The 10,313-nt window shown below is 46.2% G+C and overlaps 1 protein-coding gene across 1 annotated transcript; it reads left to right on the top strand.

Moving 5' to 3' along the window:
* Nucleotides 1–413: 413 nt before the first annotated feature.
* LRRN4 (leucine rich repeat neuronal 4) lies at nucleotides 414–9,464 on the top strand. Its single transcript, XM_065835203.2, has 5 exons — nucleotides 414–921; nucleotides 2,178–2,901; nucleotides 4,354–4,558; nucleotides 5,734–5,871; nucleotides 6,925–9,464. The coding sequence occupies exons 2-5, from the start codon at nucleotides 2,214–2,216 to the stop codon at nucleotides 8,279–8,281; spliced, it is 2,388 nt and encodes a 795-aa protein (XP_065691275.1). The 5' UTR covers nucleotides 414–921; nucleotides 2,178–2,213; the 3' UTR covers nucleotides 8,282–9,464.
* Nucleotides 9,465–10,313: the final 849 nt, after the last annotated feature.

Raw genomic sequence — 10,313 nt, 5'->3', positions numbered from 1 at the left:
CCCTTTCCAGTTCCTGGCTTTATTCTCAGCCCTTGAGCAGCCTAATAATTATTTCAGTTGTGGGAATGCTGAGAAACCCAGCTCAGGGCAGGTCCCTTGGCAGGAGATGTTTTACATTAGTCTTATTTATCCAGCAAAGGATGCGAGAAGGAGCTGAATGGGAACTCTCCCAACAGCAGATGCAGAACAGAGAACACAACCCACGCACAGCGGGACTGGAGAGGCTTCCCAAACACATCACGTGCGGCACACAGTGCCCCCTCCATCGGCTGAAAGAATTCATCTCTGAAGGGCGGCAGGTGAGAGCTTCGCTTTCCACATTTCCCAAGGGCCTCCTTAGAAAAGTAATTTGTCCCACGTGAATATTTCTAGGACTTATTCCCAAGTGCAAGGGTGTTACAGAGAAATAGAAACACTGAAAGCGTTTTACTGGCGCCTACAGAGTGACACAAGCCCATGTCAGGCAGACAGAGCCTTGACTTTACATCATCCTTACCTGTCAGCAAAGAAACACAATAATTCCTCTCCCTTCCCCCCTGCCAGCACAAGATGTGAGAGTTGGGACTCCAGAAGCCAGTCTTTTCCCTTTACCCCCCTTCTGCTTAAACAAAGACAGACAGAGCAGCCCTGCATGAGTGTTGGGAAACCAGAGCCCTCCCACCCACCTCCTGCAAGGGCCAAGGGAGCCGGGAAAGCTGCCGGGAGCCACCCCCTCGCCGGGCAGGGAAAGCTGGATGCGGGGGAGCAAGCCTGGAACAAACCTCTCGCCTGTGCTGGTGGGCAGAGCCGGCAGCAGGGAAAGCTGGGAACAGAGAAGAGGCATTTCACGCTCTGGGCTGAGTCACCCAAGTGTATAAAATCAAGGCCAGGCAAGCGGAGCCACGCAGAGCGGAGGCACGAGGCGTCGGGGATCCTGGACAGGTACGTGCAAGCGGGTACAGTTTAGAGCCAGGGACTAAGATTAAATCTAAGATGGGGATCCAGCGGTCCAATTCCTCCCACCTTCTCCATGCCATGTGCTGGGAATCCAGCAGCTCCAGAGACCAGGAAGCCCTGAGGCTGCTTGGCTCTTGCCCACTTCCAGATGACAAAAAGGACACGGGCAACCAAATTATACCATTTTGCTGGTTTATATTTAAAACCTGGGATGGCAGCAACAGCTGATGGTCTGGGCAAGACCTGGCACCATTCAGGGAACAGCGAGTGGCCCTAAGGTTTGGAATAAGTCTGAGATATTTCATATTAGCTGGGGCTTCAGTCACCTTGCTACACTGTAATATATTTTTGGATGAGGAATGATCGTCGTGATGTCTGGTAGCCCAAAAGACAGCTCAGTAAGAAAAGTACTAGTTTGGGGCTGTGCTTAAATGTTTCCTCAGATACCGATAACCTGCACAGGCTCAGACAAATCATTTAGGATATTTTTTTTTGTTTCAATGACAAAGACAAAACTGAGGTGGGACAGGGAAGAAGCGTAGAGGGAGCTGTAACACTGAATGACAGGCCTTGGGACACCGATCCAGGAGCATGCTCTGAGTTTCTGATCACTTTCACTCTCTTCATTTCTGACTGCTTTCACTAATATGTGGTTCAGGAGCTGCATTTTCAGCACATCCTTTCCCCAGGAGTGTGTACCATGCTTGTGGCACTCACCTGTGGCAGATGCCCAGCCTGGCAGGCAGGCTCCAGGGCATTGCCAGTCACTCAGGAGCAGAGGAAGAGGGTGCAGCTCACCAGCTTGTCCTGTACAGGAGGAACTGGTATTTTTATACCAATTTTCATAGCACTGGCACTCCCTCATACCCCTGTACTGCAGAGAGGCAGCCAAGCAGGGGAACCCACCTTCGCTGCTGCTCTTTGGGGTGCCAGACTGGTGCCACTGGTGCTGGTGCGTGAACCAGACACACGATACAAACTGTGATACAAACTGTTTGCTTTCTGCACAAAAAACTGTAGGCATGCTTAGACTAAGATTGCATGATACTCCTGTCCCCAAGGGCTAATGTTTACTTAGGCTTAATTACAGAAGAGACATTAATTATCACTTCCGCTGTCTGGATGCAATAGGAAAGGACTTACTAATGTTTCGCTTTTCAATAGCTTGTAGCTACCTGGAAGGATTTTAATTTAGTTCTTAATGTTGGTGTTTTCCTTTCCCCTCCCTGAAACAAAAACAGATCTTGCAAGTTAATTGCAAGCTGCTCAGGAGAAGGATGTTTTCACGCTTGGTCATCCTCTCTCTGCTGATGGGGAACACGGCGTCACAGCCGGTGAGCAGAGCAGAGCCTGCAGCATCCAGGGACGTCACCACCTTTTTCCAGCTGGCTCAGGAAGACTCTTGGGAGAACGTTAATGTCACCAGCATGTCCTGCGAGGATCGGAAGAACAGGACCTGGGTGACCCTGCAGCTGACCAACAGCAGCCTGACGGCGTTCCCCACCTGCCTTCCCGAGGCCCTGGAGACTTTGGATCTCAGCAACAACCTCTTACAAGAGGTGAACGGCACGGAGATAGCAAATCTCCCACGGCTGCGCGTCCTCTCGCTGCGGCAGAACCGTCTCTGGTCAGTTACATGGGGATCCGAAGCCTTCAGCAGTCTCCACACTCTGGACTTAAGCTTTAACAAGCTGTCATCTGTGCCGTCATGCCACAGCTCTGCCCTGCCTAACTTAAGGTGGTTGTCCCTGGCTGGAAATCCACTGATGGAAATCCAGCCACTGGCTTTTTCCTGTTACCCTCAGCTACAGTTCCTGAACCTCTCGGCAACGCTGCTGGGGCAGGAGGACAGCAGAGGAATCAGGGAGTCTGCTTTTGCCATCAGCGCATCTCCCAGCGAGGCCACGAACACGCCTGGAAACACTATCAGCATGCTTGATCTGAGCGGGACCTTTCTTGAGAAAAGTAAGTTTCTGGATTTCCCACTGTAAACATAGGGCTTGGTCGGACTGGGGGAGCAGAAGCCTGGCTGGGACCTGGCCAAGTGAAGGGGGAACACCCCACACCCAAAGCTGCAAACAGCTGGCCATGGGGAAAACCCTCACACAGACCAGCCTCCCGAAGGAAGGGCAGAGAAGGGACACCACCAAATATGTCCCACTGCGGTCCCCCAGCTCCATCATAATTCCACTGTCTGCTACCGACAGTCATCCCGCTGTCAGCCCTGGGATTAGCTCTGGGACACGCAGGAGGAAACTCATTTCACTTTGCAGACACGCTGCTGAAATCTTTCTTTGTTCATCCCCCCAGTCACCCTCAGCTTTACACTGCTGTATTGAAGCAGCACAGAGAGAGGCTTTTTGTGTCGACCACAACTGGCCAAACACTTCCGCACAGCGAGACAGCCCATGCCCTGAGCAATTTGCAGCATGATTTTTTCTTTTGTCTGCCTTTCCTGCCAGCCTCAGCGGATAACTGAGGTGCCAAGGCGGAGAGATGTTGGCCACCTCGCCCAGCCAGGACCTGTCCCCTGACCCCGCAGGCTCTCAGCCACACCAAAACTCTTCCTGCCCCATCTATAAGGTCACCTTATGTGTATTTTTGCCTCATTTCGTACCAGTTCTATTCATACAATGGGGTTGCTGTGAGGTTTCAGTTGTTAACACCGACACAAGAACCACGGTGGGGTGAGGGCAGAGATTCCCCTGGGACAGTGTCCTCCTCCCTCAAGCACCTATCATGGCACTTCTCACCAAGAGAAGAAAGGAAGAAAGAGAAACACAGCGGGATTTTTTCCATGTGTACGTGCCCTAGCTCCAGTAACCACCAGCTTAGTGACTCCCTCAGCTCGATGTTTCGCTTCAACTGCCATTCAACAGATGCACCAGCAAATTTCCCCCATGAATTTGCCTCATCCCTTTTGTGGTGATGAGTTACACAATTCAGTCATGGGATAGAAAGGCATTTTTGTATAATACCTATTCTTTCAGTTTCATGCCTCTAGTCTCTTTTTCCTGTGCCAGGAGAAAAAATAAGCGATTTGCCTTTCTCACACCATTCGGGACTTTGTAGACCTCTCTAATCTCCCCAGCAGTTCCCTGAGCAGAGAAATCCTTGTTCATTTAATCTCACCTAACAGTAAAGCTGTTCCTCATCTCAGATCAGCTTTTCTATCTTCCTTTCCTCTGCCCTGCAACAGCATAACCCGCCCTGCAGGTGATATTAAAAAAATGTGATTGTATGGGTGTTTATACACTGGTATATTGATTTTTGTCCTAATCCTTTCCCAAAGAGAACAGCTGCACAAGACCAGAGATACTTTACATCTCTATGAATTAAAAACTTTTTTCTAGGCAGCAATCCACAGGAAAGCTCTATTTAGGCAACAAGCATCAATCTCTTTTTTTTCTCCTTCAGTCCAACCAGAGTGGATCAGAGATTTGCCCAACCTCAGATGGCTTCACCTGAAAAGGATGCCACGATTAAGAAGCCTCGATGCTGACTTCTTCAAGTCCACGCCTGATCTCCGAGAGCTGAACTGTCAAGACTCCCGCTCGCTGGGTTTTGTGGGGACAGAGATGTTTGTCAGTGCTCCTCACCTGAGCCATCTCTCCTTTGAGAAGTGAGTGGGGTTTATTTCTTCTTCCACACATAATATTGCCTTTGCCACACAGCTGCCTGCGAGCTCATTTTTTAAATGCAAAGTAGGAGCTTATTTTTATGCAAAGTTGGCTTGTTATCAAATGTTTAGGAAGAAGATACAGGCATGCATGCTGTCTTATGCTCAGATATGCCACCTAAAGCCTGTGGTGTAGATTTAATACGGCAGAAAAGCTGATATAGCCCAAAAAGGTGTCAGACAAAAATCCTCTCGCACTTTCGGTGTGAAAAATTAATATAGCTCATTATTCAGCATTAGTAAAAGCAATGGTTTAGCCCTTATTCTAGAGCTAACACCTCAGTGTGATTTACTTGGTATGTCACACACCTGCTGAAATACTAAGGGAAACAAAACAAAAGTCTGAAAGTGATTTCTCTAAATAAGAGTAGGTAAACTGCACGCAGAAGAACTGGCATAAAGAAAAATATTTGGATAACACCTTAAATGATTTCTATAATATAGACCCAGATTACAAACATATCAGAAAACAAATACTAGAGTACTGGCTGTGCTCTAGGAACCAGTTTCAGGAAAACAAAACCATTTAAGCAAAACAATAAGTATTCCACCCCTTATGTGAGTTTACACAGCACTTCACAATACCTGCAGGGATAACAGTTCAAAGTGCTACAAACTGTGACCCAAACTGAAAAGACAAAGCTGTAGTGGTTCAAGTCATAGGAAAAAGAGCATTTTCTGAGCACTCAGGCCCCGTTTTCACACTCTTTCTGCAGCTAGGACAGGTTAATAAAGGCGAGGAAGGTCTTCCTATATGAGTCATTTGACTTGAGCAGGTGAGAGAATATGTCATGAGAGGGGCAATTAACATGAGCAGGATGATTGGCATAGAGGTAGTCATGCCATGACAAGCAGACGGAGAAAGAAGCTAGAAAAAGGGTGCAGTATAAAAGAGAAGTGTAGCTGAATGCATGATGGCAGAGATGAGATCACTTTTCACAGAAGAAAAGTGTATTAGTGTTAGCCTGGACTTTAACGTGCAGAACGTCCATAACTGGCTGCTCCCAAGGGAACTGGGAATATTGCTTTGTGTCTTACACGGGTTGGGATACTAAGCACGTTCCAGCCCTCAGAAAGTAGCTTAGCGCTTACTAATTATTGCATTTGTTGTCTTGTAGCTGTAACCTGAGTTCCTTTAATCCTTGGAATATCAATTCATCGGACAGCATCACCATCAACTTGTATGGAAATCCTCTGCTATGCGACTGCCAGCTCTCCTGGCTGCTCTCCAAGCCCAAGAAAGTTGTGCTGCAAAAGTAAGTGAGTTTAAGAAGATAAAGTAACACTCTTCAGGCACGACTTAAATGTTTTAAGTTATTTAGGGACCATTCTTTCACTGTAATCGAAGTTATTCACATTCCTTGCATGCTCTTCCCTTCCATAAGAGGTAGAAATACAAAACAGAGTCCACTTCAGGGATAAAGTGTGGCTGAATTATACTTGAACGTGGACAAATGCGATGGGCATGTGCAGAACAGTATAAAGTGTGAATAGCTTATTTTTTCAATTTCGATTCATATCTCTCAGCTGGAGATAAAAAAAATGAGCTGGCTTGGTGGTCTTAATAGGCCACCACTGAGAGCAGGAACTGGACGACTTTGCAAGATACTTAGCAAATTATTTCCTCTTTGTCCTTGCATTCCCAAAGCCCAGATCAGCACAGGCAGTCAACAAACCCCTTGCAAATAGCCCCGTTTGTCACCTATTGTTGCCATGCTCTCCTGCAGTTTTACAGACGAATTACAATGAGCTGTAGTTAAAAGAAGTGCTTTGCATATTTATGATCTCTCCTCCTTTTGAAAGGCCACTAAGATTTGTCATTCTTAGAGAGAGCAGGGAAGTAGATTGTTAAAATTAGATTGTTTCTCCTCAGGATGGACTTAGTTGCATTGTTTACAAAAACATGCAATGTCTGAGTAAAGAAGCTGGAGCTTAGTCACTTACAAGTCATTTACAAGCACACCCTGTGTCAGCACAGCTCCAGCTGCTACACCAGCTGGCTTAAAGATCCTGGACCCTGTTACATCTCACTGCATGAGATCCCCTCCTAGTGTGACATTACAGTCTGACCCTTGATGACAGCCTTGAACCCCGACACTTGCTGAGGTTCACAGTCCTTACACTAGAGGATGTATTCCTGCACCTCACAAAGCAAAAAAGCCGGTCAGTTCCAAGGTCTACATTTCGTGTCTTCTTTATATTAAAGATGCTTTGTGGACAGCAGGTTGCCAAATTCCAATGCAAGCAACCTTACAGGAGACTGTAATGTTCTTGTGGATCTTGCCTATTCTAACTTGTCCCCTCTGCAGGGCTTCGGAGACATTTTGCCACACATTCCAGGAGGATTCAGACAGACCTTCAATGCCTGTTTCACTGCAAGAGCTCTATGACAAATGCCAGTCTGAAAGAAACGTCACGCTGCCGGATTCAACCGCAGCCTCTCCCGAACGTGATGCTTTTAGCCTCACCAGTTACAACGCCACTGCTGTATTAACAACAGACTCTGCTCCGCTAACCACCGACGCTTACACCAGCTCCCTAACTCAGGGGGATGTAATGAGCACAACAGGAGCCAACCCAACTGAGATGATGCTCACAAAGGCCCACAGTTCCTCCCATGAGGAGGTGGTTTCCGAATTCACGAGCCATCCTCCTTCGTTCACGTCCGTAACCACCTCCCCGGGTTTGCTCGGAGAGCTCTACAGTCACTCCTCAGATTATTTTCTCCAAGAGCTCTATAGTCACCCCTCAGATTACGGCTCCACAAGTCAAACTGAAACAGATCAGCTAAAGGGAGAGCTCAGAACGACCGAAGAGCCGCTTCTCCAGGAAGGCCCATTCACCCAGCCCACTAGCGATTATCCTACAAGACCAACAGAAAAACCTGATGCCACTGACCATTATATCCGCTCCTTTGCCACCCGTGGTGGGGAGGGTACAACACAAACGAGCCAAACAAGCCCCCCCCAGCTAAACTCCACAAGAAGCAGCGCACACACCAGGTCACTGATACACTACATAGATGACTACGATTATGATGAACGCTCGACACAAACCCCAGTACAACTGGTGTACACCTCCTGTGACTACAACCCCTGCAGACATCTCCAGAAGCCGTGCAGCGAACTCCAGAGGGTATCCCGCTGTCTGTGTCCTGGCCTGTCAAGGGAAGATGAGATTCCAGACCCACCGAGGCTCAGGGAGGTGGCTGAAGTTACAGACAGCTCTGCACAGATACACTGGTGCGCCCCAAATTCCGTTGTTCACACCTACAAGCTGACACTTTATGCCCAAGACAAGGAGGATAGACAGTTTGTCCTGGACAATATATATTCCACAGCAAGGCAGCACACTCTGTATAATCTATTACCATACACCACTTACCACATTTGTGTGACTGCTTCAAACAAGGCAGGGTCCAGCCAGACAGCAAGTCAGGGAATTCCAGGTTCTTCGTGCACCATATTTAAAACAAAACCCAGCTACAAGTTTGTCTTTGCTGCTCTGTCTGCAGCAAGCGGACTCTTTCTCATTTCCACGATCATTTTGTCTGTATGTCTGTGTAAGGCACGTAAAAAGCCCCAGAGTGAGCAATATGGTACACACTTAGTCTCTTATAAGAACCCAGCCTTTGATTATCCACTAAAACTACAAACTACTAATTAGCTCTAAGGGATTGTTCTACACATTCCAAGCTCACTGTCAATTTGGGGTGTTTTCCTGAGACTCTCAGCAAAACTAAGAAACATCAGACTTCATAGCCCTTACGTTTCTAAGAGGGGAAAATAATAATGAAGGTATCCAAACAGAAAAACAAAGCCTTTGGACTCTTCTTCATGTGCTAAGCAGCAGCAAACCTGGACACTAACCTTGAGAAGTTGTTTTTATAATTACAAATATACCTCTCATGGATATGGCTGCCAAGAGCCACTACCCACGATGCATCCAGCTAAACAAGACAGACTCTGCTTTAATTCACATCAGTGAAGATGGGTTTTAAATTCCTTCTTATGTCTTTATATATAAAGGTAATATCCAAAAAGGGCATATTACTGGCAAGAGTGAGAGAAAGGTCTCCTTGGGCTCAGTGGTGAGGTGCTGTGTTCATCTAACTCCAGTAAATAGTTCCAGTGACTGCAACTGCTCAGCGCAACTTCAGATCAGGAAAAAGAAACATGAAGATTAATTGTAAAAAAAGGACAGCGCAGGATCCTTAGGGCAGGAATCATTGTTTTGTTCTGACTTTGCATAATATTTTCCATGACTGAGGCTCCCAAATGTTACCACACCACCAATTAACAGGCAGTGAGGAATTTGCAGTTCACAGGAACCCACACCAGCATTTGCTTTGCGTTTCGTTTTAAGCAGAGATGACTGCTCAGTCCCATCTCCAGATTTAGCAGGCTGCTGATTTACCTCATACAGAGGCAAAGAGCCAAGTAATGAAATAATTTAATGTGTATGTTGCTGAGACTTGAAAAACTGAAACCCCATGCACCAGCAGCAGTCATGCAGACATTTTTTCAGATGCACTTTGGGGTGCTAATTCCTGCTATAAAATAATAACAGATGCTGAGAATCTCAGTCCTTCAGCAGCTTTGAGCTTGCCATTAAAATTCAATGAGATGTTTTTGTAAGGGGTGGTGTTTGTCCCAAATATTTCCTATTCACAGACCCGTAGGTTTATGTTCCATTAGCTGGGTGTTTCTGCTGCTGTATCCTGCTGTATCGATACAATATGTGAAATCTCAGATCTCAGAGGTACTACACAGTGTAAAAGAGTCTCTGTTCTGTCCATTTTTTTTTAAATGCTTCCAGTGTTAATGGAAATAAATCCTACAGATTTGAATTCTGGTTCTTTATTAACAACCTAGATCTTTGTGTTGCCTTTACCATCTACAATGTTTAGCCCAAGAAATTAACGCAAACATTTTGTTGTTTTGGAACAAGCTTTCTGCATATAGTAATGTTTTTATGATGGTAAATATGTGTTGTCCGATGTCCCAAGAGCTTTCATTTTGTATACGCATAAGGTGGCCTGTGCGATCCTCAGCACTATGGGTTTGCAGCTTTTTCCTGGAAATTCGTCCTTTCCCTACACCAGTGCTGGGAACATCACCATCATCGGAGAGATGCTCATTGCAAATTCCTGCCAGAGCTTGACTGAGCCTCATGACTCAGAACTCACAATAGAGGCGAACTGAAAATGAAAAAGCTGGGATGGCATCACCTTTCACTTTGAAAGCCTCTTTTATTTTCACATCCTGGTAGTTCAGACCTTTCTTTGTCTGGACTTAGTTTTTCATATTTATTTCTGGCCTTTTTTCCTGCATTTTCTGGAGGGCTTAGTGAACAGACACAGATGATAATTTACCTTCATTTGAAGTGAGCAGGAACCTTCAGCCTTTGACTCACATTATTCCAAACTGAGGTAGGGATCATATACTCCCTTGTGTTTGTTCAACATAGCTCTAGGAGACCTTGACTGGGGTCTTTGGTATTACCAGAAACAGAAACAAAGTGGAACAAAATAAGAGATTTGTGAATAGCAGTTTACATAGTCTTGAGGATTAGCTCTAGAGGCCGAGGACAAAAAAAGATAATGCAACAGAAAATAAAGATTGTTCTAGCTTAACTATGAGCGAGTCCAAACCAAGAAGACACCATTGAAAACTGAGGTTTTGAGAGGAGACGTCTA

The sequence above is a fragment of the Patagioenas fasciata genome, chromosome 3 (assembly GCF_037038585.1).
Source record: "Patagioenas fasciata isolate bPatFas1 chromosome 3, bPatFas1.hap1, whole genome shotgun sequence".
Taxonomy (NCBI): domain Eukaryota; kingdom Metazoa; phylum Chordata; class Aves; order Columbiformes; family Columbidae; genus Patagioenas; species Patagioenas fasciata.
The sequence above is the reverse complement of the archived record's forward strand: the minus strand, read 5'-3'. Positions and strand labels throughout refer to the sequence as shown.